This window comes from Pseudomyrmex gracilis, unplaced genomic scaffold, assembly GCF_002006095.1.
Source record: "Pseudomyrmex gracilis isolate BER0280 unplaced genomic scaffold, ASM200609v1 scaffold_221, whole genome shotgun sequence".
NCBI lineage: Eukaryota > Metazoa > Arthropoda > Insecta > Hymenoptera > Formicidae > Pseudomyrmex > Pseudomyrmex gracilis.
Window position 1 is genome coordinate 102,678 of NW_018020805.1, and position 18,975 is coordinate 121,652.

At 34.5% G+C, this 18,975-nt stretch overlaps 1 protein-coding gene across 9 annotated transcripts in view; it reads right to left on the reverse strand.

The window, feature by feature from the left end:
- The window catches only part of LOC109858738 (multidrug resistance protein homolog 49), an 82,352-nt gene that overhangs the window by 13,207 nt on the left and 50,170 nt on the right, over positions 1-18,975 (reverse strand). For 6 of the 9 annotated variants that reach the window (XM_020436279.1, XM_020436278.1, XM_020436276.1 and 3 more), the window contains 7 exons: positions 17,749-17,818; positions 16,958-17,042; positions 14,842-15,035; positions 13,067-13,315; positions 9,136-9,549; positions 8,425-8,848; positions 6,720-6,923 (listed from right to left, as the gene is read on the reverse strand). In XM_020436279.1, the coding sequence (XP_020291868.1) occupies positions 6,720-6,923; positions 8,425-8,848; positions 9,136-9,549; positions 13,067-13,315; positions 14,842-15,035; positions 16,958-17,042; positions 17,749-17,818 (1,640 nt within the window). The remainder of the gene's footprint in view (positions 1-6,719; positions 6,924-8,424; positions 8,849-9,135; positions 9,550-13,066; positions 13,316-14,841; positions 15,036-16,957; positions 17,043-17,748; positions 17,819-18,975) is intronic. The other 3 variants (XM_020436282.1, XM_020436284.1, XM_020436283.1) reach the window with 1 other exon arrangement.

The following is an 18,975-nucleotide window of genomic DNA, read 5'->3' on the forward strand; positions in this document are numbered from 1 at the left end:
TACCGCTAAATCAAATGTTGTTACGTGCTGTACGATGCGATATTATTTAAATCAATTTGATTGAACAAAATGATGATACCTTTGCTGTGAAATATCATCGCGGCTATACACACGCGACGCGTCACTCGACCACGGTGTTGATAAACGCGGCAGCCCGTTCCCGCTGGGCTTCATTTTTTCAAAACTGCGCATATGGCGAAAGAAAAAATAACGATTGCGTGTTTGAGCCATAATACACACGCGTGAGAATAGCTCGCGATAAACCCCCCATGCAAACGCGGCAACGAACCGACGGGGAAACCATCGCGAGTATCGAATTCACCCTACCGCGATAATCCGCTAATAAACGCCTAATCGTTGACACAAGCGTAATCTCGGATAATGTTATTTGTGCCTGCGCACGGTTTAACACGCACGTGTTTTATCATCTGTTTGCGCGAGCACCGCGCGAACCGCCAGCCGCACCTGAGACTATTGTTAACACATCCGCGCCCGCGCTCGATGACAACGGTTATATCCATTTCGGGAAAATTATTTCTCGTAACGGGGGAGGGGGAGGGAAATTATCCCAATGTTCGCGTGACATTCGTTTGTTTTATCTCTCCGCGCCATACGTGTACTACTGTGATCAAAAAGTAAGGTGAAATTGTCATTTAAAACTCCCGGGCATTAGGAAGGCAGGTAATTTTTTTTTCCTAGGTTGGTAGGACTGTCTATAATATTTGCCAAGCGTCTGTTTGTCAAAAGGTTTAATTATCTCCAAGTTACACGTGTTTTTGTAAACAATCAAAAGTGAATTTTTCGATTTTTACAATGGGTGATTTTGTTGAGCAAAGAACTTGCATCAAATTTTGTTTGCGAAACGAATATTCTTGTGCGGACACGTTGAAAATGTTGCGGAAGGCCTTTGGTGATCAAACTATGGCACAAAAAACGTTTATAAGTGGTACAACGAGTTCTAAGCGGGCCGAGAACGCGTTGAAGACGAACCACGCTCTGGACGACCATCAACGACAGTTTTCTTTGATTATCGTGGTGTGGTGCACTATGAATTCCTTCCGCCGGGCCAAACTGTCAACAAAGAATATTATTTGAACGTTATGCGTCGTTTGCGTGAAGCTATTCGTCTGCAACGGCCGGAATTATGGGCGAACAACTCTTGGTTTCTTCATCACGATAATGCAGCGGCTCACACTGCATTGGTTCTTCGCGACTTTTTTGCCAAAAACTCGACTCATATCGTTCCACAACCACCGTATTCGCCTGATTTGGCTCCGTGCGACTTCTGGCTATTCAGCAAACTCAAAAGGCCAATGCGGGGACGCCGTTTTGACACGATTGAGGAGATAAAAATCGAATCGAAGAAGGTCTTGAAGGCTATACCAAAAAAAGACTATTCCGACTGTTTCGAGGACTGGAAAAAGCGTTGGCATAAGTGCATTGTATCTGGGGGGGATTACTTTGAAGGGGATGAAATTGATTTGGATGAATAAATAAAGAATTTACATTTTATAAACAAATTCACCTTACTTTTTGATCACAGTAGTATATCAAGCTCGACGTTTTGTTCTATAATCTCGTAAAAATCTCGAAGTTTCCAACGAAATTTCCAACGAGCCAACGCAAAATTGTTTCTTCGCGCTAATCACACTGGATGTCTCGTTTCGCAAAATACAGGGTGTCTCGAAAATTTTAACCATAGACTTATATAATAGACGGAACATTCGTGTAAGAGGAGCTGAAGTCTTCGTTAAAAGAGACAGAAATAGTCGTGGAGTAGTTCTCTTCTTTTCTAGCAGTGAGTTGATTGATGGCCGCGGCAGGCCGAGAGCAACGAAGATAGAGTTCGAGAGTCAGTTGAGAGAAAGTGATAGTGAAAGGTGATAGCATAGACTTGTGAGATGATTGGTTCCCCACCATCTTATTGTAAGAGAGAGAGAGACAACTACTCCAGCACTATCTCTGTCCTTTAATGTTGTTCTCAACTTTGTCATATAAATGTTCCGTCTATTATATAAGTCTATGATTTTAACCAAGCCGAAGTTTGAAGGTAGATTGCATCAATCTGAACAGAAAAGTTATATACTATATTTTGCAAAACTCGCAATATTTATTTGAGTAGTTAATTAAATAAATGCGACCCAATGAGCGCGCGTGAAGCGATGGTCCGGACGGTGTAGGCGTACGCTTATCAACTAGAGAAACATGGGTTTACTTCGTGCAATGTCCTAGCAACGAGAAACGGAGTAAACGAGCAAGCGTGACGTGTGAGTTTCTTGCGATCAACTGATATATTTGATATCGGAGAAAGCAGATACTGAGAGATAAGAAGGCTTTCATTTTCTTCCGTCACGAAAAAGATATTACTATTAATCGAAGAGAAAAAAAAGATTTTCTTATTTTTCTGTATCACACGGTTTTTCCGTATCGCTCGCCGCTGTTCGCTGAGTTACACCGTCGTGAGAGAATCAGATGATCGCAAACAACCTTCTTACCCTTCTATTTCTCTGTATCGGCGAATATCGGCTGATCTTTCAAGTTGAAGGTAAACAATCAAAAACAAATTAAAACGCAATGTATATATTCCAGACGTTTCCATCAAATTTTTTTTATTGGTGATTATCCTCAGCACTAACTCAAATGAGTTAGTACCAAAGTCATCACACAAAGATCGCTTGATGCACGCCGGCAAGCACAACGAGCCAAAACAATAAATAACATAGACATATTTGATGCTTTCGCGGTGTGTTGTATTAACGTATAAAGATGTTTTTTTTGGGTTTGAACCGCGTTAGTGTCATTTTTATACCGACGTTTCGTGAACATTTCAGCTCACTTCATCAGGGTTTAAGGAGCAACCTGATACTCAACCTGATACCTGATACAACCTGATACCAGTATCAGGTTGCTCCTTAAACCCTGATGAAGTGAGCTGAAATGTTCACGAAACGTCGGTATAAAAATGACACTAACGCGGTTCAAACCCGAAAAAAACATCTTTGTATGTTAACATAGACATACTAAACATCACATTTATTAAAACAATTAAGATATATAGAGATATATAGATATATTAAGATATATTATTTATTTTTTTTATTTTTATTAATTAACTATTTCAATAACTATTGCGTATCTTGCAAAATAATACATAACTTTTCTGTTCAGATTGACGCAATTTACTTTCACATTTCGGCTTGGTCAAAATTTTTGAGACACCCTGTATATTGAAATGTTAATGAAATTAATTACCGAAAATTGTAAAGTAGTTGTGCGATCAAATTTAAGTCTTTTACAGATTTAAATGACACAACTTGCTTATATATATATATATATATATATATATAAATTGGAGTGTGTAACGAGTTTAAATTGTTATCGGAATAAGCTCGTTGAGAAATCAAGAAAAAAGTTTTTAATGGAAGAAGTTTTTTCTTTTAAGTACAATCAGTGCATTTCACTGACAATCAGTGAATATTCATAGTGATAGTGATAGTTATAAGTCTTTTATTGAGAATTAATATATTTTAAATTCATTCAGTTGGAATACTTTTACTGTGCGAATTAATATTTATTCACTGGATCAGTCAGTAAACATGAATACTTTCTAAAATAATTTATAATATGGAAAACATGAATTATTTTTACAGCACGGAAAATCGGAGATTCCAGGTTCGACTCCTGCCCGAAGAGTTTTTTTCGCAATATTTTAAAATTAGTTAGGGGAGTATACGAGGTCTGTCATATATGTAATGCAAATATAGCATCCTATATGAATTTAAGAATTGAAATTTCAATTCGAAACCCATTGTTCATGTAAAAATTTACACAAACATATATGTATATATATTATATATATATATATATATACATATATACACACAAAATACGCAACAAATATCCAGCGTACGGCTCTCATAGACCGAATATTTCGCAATATTTATTTTTAATAATTATAATTATATTTTAAAATTACTTATTTGTATAATTCTAATAATAATATATAATTGCAAAATTGTATAATTGTATAATTATAATATTTTTAAGAGTTATAATGTCTTCAAATAAATTTTTTCTGATTACTCTTTCCGCGCGTTGTTCTAATATTTTTTAATTGTTTTAATATTAATTCATTAAAAAAACTCATTGCATCAGAAATCATTTTAACTAAAGATTCGAACCTAAAACTCTCTGATTATACTAAACAGGCGCTCTACCAATTCAATCACGAAAATTCTCAAGAACAATTATTGCAAAACTAATATAGAGAGTTGAGAATCATAGTGATGTAAGTCACAATTTAGCTATTTCAAGTAAACTAATATTTTGCGTTTGTTTAAAAAATTTTCAGAAACATACTAAAGTTCCAAAAACATATCTACAATCTTAAAAAAGTTTTAAAACATGTCTGTGTATGAAGCATAAAAGATTGCGATGTTCTATAAAAATGGACTTACTTCACTATGTTTCTACATTTTGATTAGTGAAAATAATGAATACACTAATATTTATAATCAATTAAGATTTTTATTAAGTTTTCAAAACAAAAGAGTTTGTTTCGAAGAATTTTATTGATAAAAATCTTAATTAAGTAAATTTAATACTGTACATAAAAATCACTAACTAGTGACAACTGCGAGAAAGCATGGACCTTGTATTTTTTATTGAAATAATAAAGTCTAATTCTGGGAAAAAATAAATTAGATCTAACTTAAATTTAACGATAGATAAAAGAAATGGAAAAATAGATCTAATTAGATCAAATTAAATCTAAATAGATATAAAGTAGATCTAAATAAATATAAAAGTAGATCTATGTAAATTTACTTTTATATATTATTAAATCTACTTTAGATCTACTTAGATCTACTACATTAAAACTACTACAGATTTTCTTAGATTTAAGCAGATCTGAACAGATCTGAGGTGATCTAATATAATAGATCTGAATAGATCAAAAGTAGATCTAATAATAAATAAAAGTGTAAATTTACATAGATTTATACTTACATCTATTTAGATTTACTTTATATTTATTTAGATTTAATTTAGATCTAATTAGATCTCTATTTTTCCATTTTTTTATCTCGTTAGACTTAAATTAGATCTAATCCATTAATTCTCTATTAATTATTATTTGTAGATCTAATCCATTTTTTTTTTTTAATGTCAAGATGTGTCAAAAATGAGTTTTGTTTTATTTATGTAGATATTTACTCACGAAAAAAATACCATAAAAAAAGAAAGAAATTATAAATTACATTTGCATATCATGTGTATTAATATGCTGTTATATATTAGCTCCTCCCATTCTGTGGCTACGGTGTGAGCGTGCAAAACACTGAGCTGTCATTTTGCACGTCGGTGCACGTTTATTCGCGGATCTTTGTTAATTAACATCTCGTTTATTATTGCGAATGATATAGAACGTTTCAACTAAGTATAACCCCTTCTACCTGCCTACAAGTGGTACGGCACAATGACAATTAGCGGACACGTTGTACAAGCAAAATATATTTTAAACGTGTTAATTAATGTACATAAAAATACAAATTGAATTCAATTTTAAAAATTATCAACGATGCTTACTTTGTGCATTTTATATAGGTATGTACATAAATTACTTATTTAACTCTTTGAAATTTAATAACAATATTGCAAAAGACACAATTAACCAGAATTTACTTGTCGTTTATATTTGCGAAAACATCATATTTAAAAAATGTTGTGATTAAATATACTTTGTAAAAGCGACTTAAATATTTGTAAAAAATAAATTATGTAAACAAACGATGTTTGCTAAGGAATTGTTAGGAAAAATAAAAAAGAAAATTTAAAACAAAAAAGTGTAATAAGGTGAACTTACACCACTATAGTTATAAACACTTTATTCTCTTTGTTTAGTAACAAAGTGTCGCCATTTTTTAGCAAAAGAATGAAGTTACATGTAAATCGATTTTGAAGGTAGAGAACAACCCGAAGATTTCGAAAATAGTATTAGGTCTACCGGAAAGTTCTGTCCGTTTTTGGAATAAAACAAAATTTTTCTTACCGTCAATATACTTTATTAAATAATATAATTGCCATTATTATTAATAATTTCTTGCCAGCATGAAGGCAATTTGTATATCTCATTTTTGAAAAATTAAGAAAAATTTGTATTTTGTTTTATTCCAAAAACGGACAGAACTTTCCGGTAGACCTAATATTAACTCAGATTTGAAAAATTTAGACTTACACCACTATGTTTAATGGCATTCAGTGGATATTGCTACCGATTTCTAGTGAAATTATCTGTCATTAAATCAATCAGCAAACTTTTAACCGATTCCCAAGTAAACTAATTTGTCACTGAATTATCAGTGAAATTTTTACTGATTTACTTTAAGAGAGAAATTCTTTTATCGCAAATCAGTAATATTGTCACTGATGTCCAGTAAAAAATTATTTATCTAAAATAATCAATTAGTGAAATTTTAAACTGATTCTACTTAAAAAAGATTTTTAATAAAAAGAAAAAAAAACAGTTAGACTTCAGGGGACAATATCTTCGTTGGATTTTCAATTGGAACGAGGTGTGTGTCGACGTATCTTCTACCCATAGAAAACTGGCTGGAATCAATCGGACTCGCATCCACAGAATGAGTAAAAAGAAGATCATAATTCCGGGAAAAGGGCGCGACTACGTGGAATACGAGAAAAAGGCGGCGGATACTCACCTCCGGCAGTTTGCTGATGAAGTCGTGAGCATTCGCTTCCTTCGCGGCTTTGATCATCTCTTCCTCGGTAATGTTGTCATTTCCGTAGCGGATGTTCTCCCGTATCGTTGTGTCAAAGAGCACCGGCTCCTGACCGACCACGCCGATGTGCGAGCGCAGCCAGTGAACGTTCAACGTCGAAATGTCGATTCCATCCAAAAGAACCTTGCGAAAGAAAACACAAAAATTCTTTCTTGAATATTAATTATGCGCAAAAAACAAACCCCGGTGGTTTTTGAGCGGCAAAAATAAATAATCACGGTTACGGGTGACAAGATGTCAGCAAAATGTAGACGTCAGAATGTAAAATTTCTCTTTTTTTTTTGATATTACATAAATGAAAGTTCGTGCACGTTTTATTCGAACGCGCAAGCGATAAATATTTGTCGGTTGGCACATGCGGTAAATCCAAAAAACGCACGAACCATAAAATGTTTATTACACGAACATACACGGCGCGTGTTACTGTCGCCGCAACTACTTCGCCGTCATAAAAATTGCGTCTGCGTTAACAATAAAACTGCACACACTCTTTGCCACACGACGGGTGCTTCCGATCGAGCTGCGGTAATTCAGTTGATATTGATCTTTTTGTTTTTTTTTTTTTTTTTTTTCCCGGACAAAAGCGCGGAAGCACAAGGAGCTTGCTATTTTCCATCCGAGAATTTTTCTCCGTTGTGAAAACATAAACAGGATAAGCGAGCTGATATCGAACGATAAACGATGCTCGAAGACTTTCGATGGCCCTACGGATGATGGAAAATATAACACGGAGACGATGGCTGTAAAAACAATTATTTCCTGAATAACATCGAGTAAAGCATGACAGCGTGGAAGAACCGTGTATTCAACGCTTCTCTGTAATTTTGCGAGAGATAAAAATATCACTCGGGAGCATTTTACGACGCTACGTATCAACGGTTATTATCTTTTTTCTGCGCAAAATAACACACAATAGTATCGCGGACATGCTATTAAAAAAACAAAAAAACACACACACACACATTACGCCGTTTAAAACTAATGTGCAAAGAAAAGTTTTTTTGCAATATTTTAAAAATTAGTTAAGGGGGTATTGGGGACTCTGCATAAGATGCAATATTAGCATCATATTTGATTTAAGGAATTGTTATTTCAATTCCAAAAAAAAAAAAAAATAAAACTCACGTGAAAAATATTACACGTGAATACATATATATATTAGGTCTACCGGAAAGTTCTCTGTCCGTTTTTGGAATCAAACAAAATACAAATTTTTCTTACCGTCAATAAACTTTATTAAATAATATATAATTGCCGTTATTATTAATGATTTCTTGCCAGCGTGAAGGCAATTTGTATATCCCAGTTTTGAAAAATTAAGAAAAATTTGTATTTTGTTTTATTCCAAAAACGGACAGAACTTTCCGGTATAGACCTAATATATATGCATTCATATATATATTCTCACATTCACGCACGACATCCTGCGAACGGTTCTTCATGTCCTTATATTCATATATTATTAGTTTAAAAGACTTATAGAGCCTGAGAGCAATCTCTATTTGTCACTAATTGTTAGAAAAGTTTAAAGTTTGAATCTTTTGTACACATAATTGTGTACATTGAGATGTTGAAAACTAAAAAAAAAAAAATAATAATCAGCCAATTCGATTGTTGTACCGACCTGTCCGCCAATTGGATCGTAGAGTCTCTGAATGAGCTGGACGCAAGTCGATTTTCCGCATCCGGATCCGCCCACAAGCGCCACCGTCTCCCCGCGATTGATCTTCAAGTTCAGACATTGCAGAACTTGAACGTCCGGTCTGGCTGGGTATCGGAACTGAACGTTCTTGAACTCGATGTCGCCTTTGACGGTGTCCTCACGTCGACCCTCGTTGCTGAAACTGTCGATCTTCGGCACCCGATCGAGAACTTGAAAGATCGCCGCCGCCGATCCTCTCGCAACCGCGAACGCTTCGAGATGCGGCGAAGTTAAGCCCATATTCTGTGCGCCCGATAAAACTCCGAAAAAAACAATCACAAGCACCGCTGGCGTGTACTCTTTCACTTCCTCGTTGCGGTCGTCCTGAATTAATTTCACGCCGTACCTGCGCGCGAGAGAATAAAAAGCTATGCTTTTTACCGAGTCTACAACACGTTCTTCAGAGGTAATAACACTTTTTACCCAAACTTTTTTACCGGGTAACAAAAAAACCGTCGCTATTTGTAATACAAGCGTCAAATTGCGCGCGTTTTTTAGTGGCTTTTATATAGCTCAAAAGATGGATGTTTTGAAATAATCGCGGACAGATATTTATTCTCGTGTTGCATGCGAAACAAAACACATATATACAGGCGTGTCTTGTGCGACAACAACGCGCGCGCATATTCTTACCAAAACGCCAGAGCGTAACTGAGGTAGATGATGAGCCACATTACGCCGCCTCCGACTCCCGACCAAAATCCTCGACGTATACCGGTCTTCTCCGCCGGTATCAGTTTTTCCGCGTATCTCTTCACTTCTTTCTCCTCGCCGTTGAACGACACGACGGTTCGGATTGCGGAGAAAACTTCTTCGGCGACGGTGCCGGCCTGGCCGTAAGCCGCGAGTTCCAAGGCCGAGAGAGAACTTTGCACCTTGGCGACTACGGCCGTCGCGATGACTATGAAGGGCGCGCAGCTCAGCACGACCAGAGTCAATTTCCAACCATATATAAATGAAACGATTATGGAAGCGAAAAACGACGACATTAAATACGTGAAGATACCGAGTTTCTCCCCAATCCCGTCCTTCATCTTGTCCAAGTCTCTGTCAATAAGAAAACAACCTCGGTGATCTCTCAACACTTCAGTAGTTTTTTTTTTTAATCTAATTTGACAGATTTTCAGATTTATATATATACAGGGTGTCCCAGAATTGGTGTAACATCTCTCGTAAACAAATAGAAGGAGTAAAACTGAGTCAAAAAGTTTTATACCATTTTGCTAGATTCGCAATAGTTACCGAGATCTTAATTAACAAAGATCAGCGAATAAGCATGCATCGGGCTGTCTTACGCGCTTAAGACAGCCCAGTGCGCTTCGCGCGCTTACGGTGTTACCTGTAGGAGCATATGGGAGGAGCTAATATAACAGCATATACTATAACATATACATATTAAAATATAATCGTGCAAAGCGCGCTGGGCTGTCCTACGCGCGTAAGACAGCCCGATGCACGCTTATTCGCGGATCTTTGTTAATTAAGATCTCGGTAACTATTGCGAATCTAGCAAAATGGTATGGGACTTATCGACTCAGTTTTACTTCTTCTATCTGTCTACGAGAGATGTTACACCAATTCTGGGACACCCTGTATATATATGAAATGCGACACGTGCTCGAAATTTCTATTCTTTCCGTCAACGTTTTATCAGTGTTTCGCCGTTATCGACGTTATCTCTTATATTCTTGCCGCTTTTTCGCTGCGAGATAAAATATCTTTTGTTACGTAATACGTTCGCTGTGTAAAAAAAAAAAACGATTGATACGATCGAAAGGTTGTTGTAAAAAAGAAAACGAGAAAACTGTTTTTTTGCGCACTAAGAGACGACAAATGTACTTTGCAATTATGTTGCGATCGCGTAGATGTTTAAAACTGTAAGATAAAAAAAATTATATGCATACACCAAAAAAATTATATTCTTATAAGTAGAAGATTTTATACTTAAAAAATCTTCTTAAAGATTTTAGATGATATTCTTCCGAAATTAAGAATATATTTTTTATTTAAGAATATATTCTTAATTTAAGAAAATATAGTCTTTTTCGATAGTGAGATATATATATGTTTTTCTATAGAGGCTTTTTATATTCTAATCAGTATATATTCTATCAATATTACTATTTAGAAGATTTTCCTCTTAAAATAAGAAACTCTTCTTGGCGCCTATTTTAGTATAAAATATACTTAAAGTAGGTGGGATATCCTCAAGACAAGAATACAATTTGTTCGGTGTAACTTTTATATTAGGTCGTCCTATAAATTCGTGCCGCGGTGTGTTTATACTTCTCGCGTTATGTTTTATAAACACAGAGCGATACAATGACTTGGGAGTGACTAATAATATATGAATATAAGGACATGAAGAGCCGTTCGCAGGATGTTATGCGTGAATGTGCTTAAATATATATATATATGTATACACATATATATTTCGAAATAATTTTTTTCCTCGATATAGAATGCTGGATTTGCATCATATATATATGAAGGATCCCGTATACATCGAAATATATATGTGTATACATATATATATATATATATATATATATTTAAGCACATTCACGCACAACATCCTGCGAACGGCTCTTCATGTCCTTATATTCATATATTATTAGTTTAAAAGACTTATAGAGCCTGAGAGTAATCTCTATTTATTACTAATTATTTGAGTGACTCAGCTTTTGTACTTCAGTTTAGTCTGTAGAAGGCATTCGAGATTCACAGGTCGTGAAATTATAAGAATTTTATATTTAATACCCGATAAAATAATGAGCGAAATGCGTGTCCATTTTCGTCATCTCGTGCTGTATGAGTTCCGAAAAGGAAATACGGCAACAAGTGCGGCAAATAACATTTGTGCCGTTTATGGTAAAGATAGTATATCGCGGCTCGTACATGCAGAAAATGGTTTGATCGATTTCGGAAGGAAAATTTTCATCTGGAAGATGAGCAACGTGCCGGACGTCCGTTAGTCGAGGCGGACAAAGACGGAATTCGTAATTTGGTGAACGAAACGAGGAGTTTGTCAGTGCGAGAAATGTCACAAATGCCTAAACACGTCAAAATCATGTGTACGTAGACATTTAAAAGAAATGGGAACGGTGCCAAAGCCATGGACGTATGGACAATGTGATTTTCCATCGCGACAACGCGAGACCACATGTTGCACAAAATGTGCACCGAAAAAATTATATTCTTGTAAGTAGAAGATTTTATACTTAAAAAATCTTCTTAAAGATTTTAGATGATATTCTTCTGAAATTAAGAATATATTCTTTATTTAAGAATATATTCTTCATTTAAGAATATAGTCTTTTTCGATAGTGAGATATATATGTGAGATATATATGTTTTTCTATAGAGACTTTTTATATTCTAATCAGTATATATTCTTATCAATATTACTATTTAGAGGATTTTCCTCTTAAAATAAGAAACTCTTCTTGGCGCCTATTTTAGTATAAAATATACTTAAAGTAAGTGGGATATCCTCAAAACAAGAATTCAATTTTTTCGGTGTGCAAAAAAAATTACATGAATTTGGTTGGGAAATTTTTTATCCCATCCCCACCTTATTCTCCGGACATTGCGCCATCGGATTTCTACCTGTTTCGATCATTACGACAATTATTTAGCTGGCAAAACATTTAACAATGTAAATGCAATAGAAAATGAATTTACAAAAATATTTTAATGATAAACCAGAACAATTTTATACCAATGGGATAATGGCGCTGCCTAAAAAGTGGGAAGAGATTGTGAAAAGAGAAGGTGATTACATTTTTTTTCGTAAGCTTGATAGAGGTAAGATTAAAATATTACTTTATATATCAGAAGAAAAAAAAACGGCACGAACTTGCGGGACGACCTAATATATCTCGCGCACACGTGTGCAAACTGTGCGTTTTATGTGTCTCTCTCTCTCTATATATAACGCGGCGTAGAAACGCATGAATAAGAGCGCTTGGATCAACGAGATCAGTTGGCTCGTGATAAAAATGAATATTCGCGCGCGGCGCGATACTATAGGTATACGTATATATCTCTACTACAACTTAACACGGAGCGGAGTCGTCCGATTATTATACCGATGTAACGCGGAGCGGAAGCAGAGACAGTGTGAGAACAAGCTTTTCGAGTTTCGCGAACGCCCACCTGTTGATGAAACACAAGGCCTCACCTCACCTTCTGAACTTTGCTCTCCGTCTCTCCACATTCGCCGCGTTTACATCTACGATCGCGAAAATCGAAGATGTAAACGCGCTCATTGAGGACGCAGCGACGCGCAGAAGACGCTACAGAATATTACTCCATCCAGTCGATATTTTATCTCGCGAGAGAAACAAAAGATATTGTCGAATCTAATCTCTAATGATACTTAGGATAAGAACAAAGTTTTAAGTAACTTATATGTGTTTTAACGCATGTTTTCCTTCGGATAAAAAAAAAAAAAAAAGTAGATGATATAACGAAGTTCCTCATCGCACGAGTTATCGCGATGACGAATAGAATTTCAATATCAAAGCGCGTTGTGTCTGTTCTCTAAGCGAGAAACACTCACTCGGTGATTCTGCTGGCGAAGTTGGTTGACGTGTTTGTATCGTACCACGACATGTCTTGTCTGAGAACGGCTTTCAGAAACATCTTGCGCACTCTGGAAATTTGATTCGCAGCTGCGACATTAAGCAAATTGACCATAATCGCGGCGATAACAAATTGTACCGCCGATAAAGCCGCGCAAGCAATTCCGAAAGCTACAGAGTCGTCATAGAGAGCGTCCATTCTCTCTTCTTCGGTCGCGTTGGCGGGTCTGTAAAAACAAAAAAAAAATCATTATTTCGTTCCTCGGGTTTGTCGACGCGTTTGCATTTTCGCAAAATTTGTACATATGTTAATTTTTTTTTTTTTTTTTTTTTTATCATATCGACGTACACTGAGAGAAAAATGCTTGGTATTTACGACTATAATTGCATAGTAAAATAATTATAGTTAGAATTCTTATTTTTATCGTTAATATTGCTATAATATTAGTAAAACTAACCTTATATACATGGTTTTGACAAGTATGTAAAAATTTTGCTATAAATTATAATAATTTTAAATAGTAACATAGTCAAATGTCAAATAACAGATGATAAATAAAATACACATTTTTAAGTAATAATTACAATCACAATTATAGTAAATGTGACTATACTGTTAACATCAGATTTACTATAAAAAAGGAAAGAATAAAAATCGCTCGTGTTGTAAAACAATAAAAAATATAAGTCAAAATAAGGTCAATATCGAGCAGTGTTGTTAGGTGTACTGTGCAAATTTAATTAATATTTATAATACATCTATACAAAGCGAAACGTTTCGACATACACAGATGTCTTCTTCAGTCGCAATATACAAATTAAATACAAAAAGTGGCTGTCATTGTATCTACCCATTCACGACAATGACAGCCACTTTTTGTATTTAATTTGTATATTGCGACTGAAGAAGACATCTGTGTATGTCGAAACGTTTCGCTTTGTATAGATGTATTATAAATATTAATTAAATTTGCACAGTACACCTAACAACACTGCTCGATATTGACCTTATTTTGACTTATATTTTTTATCAGATTTACTATTTACTGGTAATAATAACTAAAAAATAAGTAAGGAAAGTAACTTAAGACATACATTTTTATGACTACATTAATAGTCTGGTTAACTATATTTTTAACTACGAATGTACTAAAGATATCGTAGAAACTATAAAAAAGTGGCCAGAAAAGTAATCATTTGCATACAATGCATAGAATCATAGCAATAGTATATTTTAGTAACCACATTTATAAATAGCAATTTACTAAAATAGCAATTTTCCTAAAAACAATAAAAATCATTAAAACTAAAACTATCAGTTTTATCACTAAAACTATTGGAACCATATGCATTATAGATCAAATTATATATAAAAAGTTTAATCTTACTATTATATAAGTACGACTTCTTATTATGGCATATAGTGTTTTTATCTTTCAATTATGGTCCTTATTATCACATTTACAGTACAACTTACTATACACAAATCACAAGTTATAGTGTATGAAACCATGCATATGGTTGTATGAATGCATGTTAAAGCTATGGCAACAATAATATATAAGTCGCATTGTTAAAATAACTATAAAAAAATAGTTGGCACCTTAAATCACTATAAATTATAGTAAAATTGTGGTAACTACAATTATTTTTTGCTCTCAGTGTAACCGAGCAATTATAAAATTTGTGAATTTTGCTTGAAACAATTATCAGAATTTCTGAAACACAAGACACAACGAGAAGTGATGCTTACAAAACTTTCCCGCCTCCGAATAATTCCATTATGATGGTCGGTGTGCTCGTCTCGTTCTTCTTATTACGATCGACCAAAAGTGTGCTGAATTCACCGTACTGAATGGTAAGCACTGGAATGCACAGACCTGTTATGGTGCCCAATATCAAGCCTATGAAGACCAACATCAACTCGCCCCATGTCGCAAATCGGAACTGATTAATGCAAAGTAAATTACTCTTGTATTGCGTGATTATTTTAATTTTTATAACAAAAGTTTTATTAAAATATATTTATATAGATATATATACATGTACCGGGTGTTTCAGACCCGTACACTCCATTTAAAAACGAGGAGATTTGTTATTTTGAATGGTCGGATTTACATCTTTTCGGGGTTAATGTAAGCCGCGAAGAGATGAATAAATCCGACCATGCGATACATCTCCACGCGGCACATCTTGGATAATGTTAACGTCGGCGGTACAAAAATTTTGAAGTCTCATAACTTAGGAAGATCTTAACTAAACAGAGTTTCTAAAATCAATGTTTCAAAAACGCCTTGACGTCAGCTACAAGAATATGCAATGAAATTTATGGGTTTCCATTTAAAAAATTCAAGTCGAGACCTTGACCTGACGCCATCCAGAGTCGATCACATATGCTCGTGTAATGTTTTATTTAATCTTCAACAACTATTGTCTGAAACATTTTTCAAAATAACCACTTTTCTTGTTTTTAAATGGAATGTACGGGTCGTCTAAAACACCCGGTATATAGAGTAAACTCGAGTATTATATCATACGGAAAAGATGGTCATAGACTGTAATTTCATCAATAATTTAATAATGCATTATTGTAGTCATTCTTAAAGATAATCAGTATTTATAATAGTTTGTGTGCGCACACTATTTAAAATAACAATAATGTAAATAATAATGTAAAAACATGTAAATAATAATGTAAATAAAATAATGTAAATAAAATAACAATAATGAAAATTAATATTTTTACTTTCTATTGCTCGCAAAGTTTTGCATATATCCACTAAAAGCTGCTATAACGTCGAATAAATTGCAGTTAAGCTGCTGTAATCAATATTACATACACAATAAAGGTACATAAACTGTAATGTAATTAATTTGAAGTTTCATTTTCATTATTTATTTATAAACACTATAGTCATCTTTTCCTTACACTTCGGGAAAAATGGCCCATATATATATATATATATATATATATATATATTTTTTTTTTTAATGATTAGTAGTATAATCTACAATATATTTAATCATCGAAATAAACAGTTTTTTTTGCTAAAAAAATCGTTTTTATAGTTTAAAGTTATCTCATCGTTGCGTTTCATAATTAAAAAAAATACTGTGCATGAAAACATTAACAACAATAAGTAATAATCTTTTACGTACAATAAATATATTCTATTTAACATATAAAAAATTACTAAATATATAATTAAATTACATACTTATAAGTTTTACTTGTATCTTTTACAAAAAAAAACATGTACGGCTAACTGTCCTGTAATAGTATGGCCAACTTTTCTCTAAAAGTCAGGTAAGTTGGCCAATGCGTACATTTTAATATTTTGATAATATTAAATTTCTCTTAAGTGTATTGTTTTTAATTTCAATAGTTGTTATTAGTTTAAGCTTCAGTGATGTGAAATAAAAAAACAACATTAAAAAATAAAAATAAAGTTGTCTGTTTTTTGTATTTAAAACAAACTACGGCTATCTTATCTGGGTTTAACCCCCCGGGTTTATTCTATATATATCAAACACAAAAACAATGATTTATCGTATTAACGAGTTCAAGGTAACAAAGTGTTCGAAAGTTTCACGAACGTTGATTCTCCGGTGATTCAGCGCGGCGAAGTTGTGTGTTTTTGAATGATTCAGCAGCGAAATTGCGCTTTCCGAAAGATTTAACTTGTAAAATTAATATCTGACTAACAATGATTAACGAGCAACAAATTTCCGAAACCGTTGTTACCCAAAAACCGTATTATTCAAAATTTACGATGTCATAAAGAACATTGTTCAAAATGAAAAAAACAAAAAAACAAAAATTAGATTTCGAAAAGATTTATTAATTATGACAAATATAAAAAACTCACAAGTTCGCAGTAAGACACAGGTGGCAGTAATGGTGGCTGTTTCGGTTTGCTCTCCTCCTCTTTCGTTTGCGGTGGCACGAATTCCCTGCGAACAAAGATCGCACAGATAGATTGATTAATTTTAATCCTTGCGATTCAATTTGCGTTTGTTTGTATATACCCCGGCACGCGATCGATTCTTCCTTTCTACACACGGAATTCTCAAACCGCAAACGGTAACATATATATATATTTGTTACGTCCAATTTGCCAATCGATGCTTACGAACAAACTTGACTTTTCGTTTTCGTAAAAAATCAAGATGTAACAAGAAAGTGTAACGGAGAACGTATTTTTCGCAAAACGTATAAAAGAAAAATACGTATACTCGAAAAATCCGAGAAAAATTAGAGAAGACGTTCTCGAGTTACGACGTTCTCGTTGCATTTGCGGAAGATGCTTCCGCGAATATCCGGAAGCGTCTCACGAGAGAATAAGAGCGATAAACGATCGACGTGGTTACTTTTACGGAACGATAAAAAAAAGGACGAGAGAAGTTCTTCGATGCCGGAAGCATCCTCGTAAAAGCATGCGTTCGTACGAAGGTGTATACGGCCTGTAAAAGTTTTATGCGGATCTCCTCCGGCGACATCGAGACGTTAATAAGCCGGCGAGAGTTCCGTCTCGCCGTCCAAAGTTTCCATTTTATCCAGAGTCTCGCATTTATCTCTAGATATATATATACATATATATATATATATATGTACGCACACATATGTATAGACAATTTGTAATAAAGTTCTCATTCGTACATTGCTTTGCCATTTTCCTGCAGCATATACTCGGCTTCATCTTTATCCTTCTCCTTGTCTTGCTCTGTGTCTGAAATGAGACATATGACGGTACCGTACACACACAAAATGACACTGTTGCGTGCAAATACGTGCAGCTCATATATTGTCGTTAGTTTATTACGTTATACGTCTTTATTACGTTTCTGAAATTTTATTACATTCGACGCTTCGCGCGCGCGCGCTTATCTGGATTATCATATTTTCGGTTGAGAAACGAACAAAGTTGCGGTTGTACGCGTGTGCGCGTATAAATTTTATTTGCCCGTCTTGATCAACGCGCGATCGCGTGATCAAAATCACACACAAATCTGTCATTATCAATAACATTATCAATAACATTAAGAGATGATATCACGTCCAAGAGAATTTATTTGACAACTACTCGCAAAAGAGGGATTTTCCCAGTTGAAAGTCGTAATTTAAGAGGACGGACTTTTCTAAATTGGCAATTTGAAGATCAACGAGAATGCAGGAAGCTCCCGGGCAGGTAACTTGGTGTGAGTGCGCAAAAACTACCGGGATCTACGAAAAGTTTCGACATCGTCGTCGTCGTCGTCGTCGCAAAGCTTGGGAAGCCCGAAGAGTGAGTAGTTCCAGATGACAGACTTTAGCGAAAGTCGGTCGGCATCTCTCCGCAGGGGCTCCATTAGCGACGTAATTGCTGTTAGAAACTCCCGCGACAAATCTACGATCGACGGCGGAATATATATAGGAAGCTTTGCCACCTTGAAGTAATAACAGTGCCGTATAGCCATCGTCACGTACGCTTGAAGATGCGTGAGCGAGCGCGAATAGCAATTACGCGTTAGGTTAGGTCTTCTGCAAAATCTCAAGTTTGGAACGCATCGAACACAAAATTCTGCGTGACAAAAATTTTTAACGTAACGCGTACTTTTCCTTTGGAAATGAATAATTATCACGGAAAAAAAAATATGTAATGATGATTATATAGAGCTTCAAGAATTTTTAAATAATAATGAATTTTGGCTATTGAAGCAGTAACACTGTTGTTGGAGTGTATATATTAAAATCCGTTTATTCTGCGATTTTTAATTATTATCTTTTGAAATTTATTTTATTGTATTAATTTTATTAATTGTACTTCATCAATTGTAATTATACGTTCATTCATTGTAGAAATGCATTTGAAAAGGACCTAATACAAGGGTCGAAAGCGTTCATGCT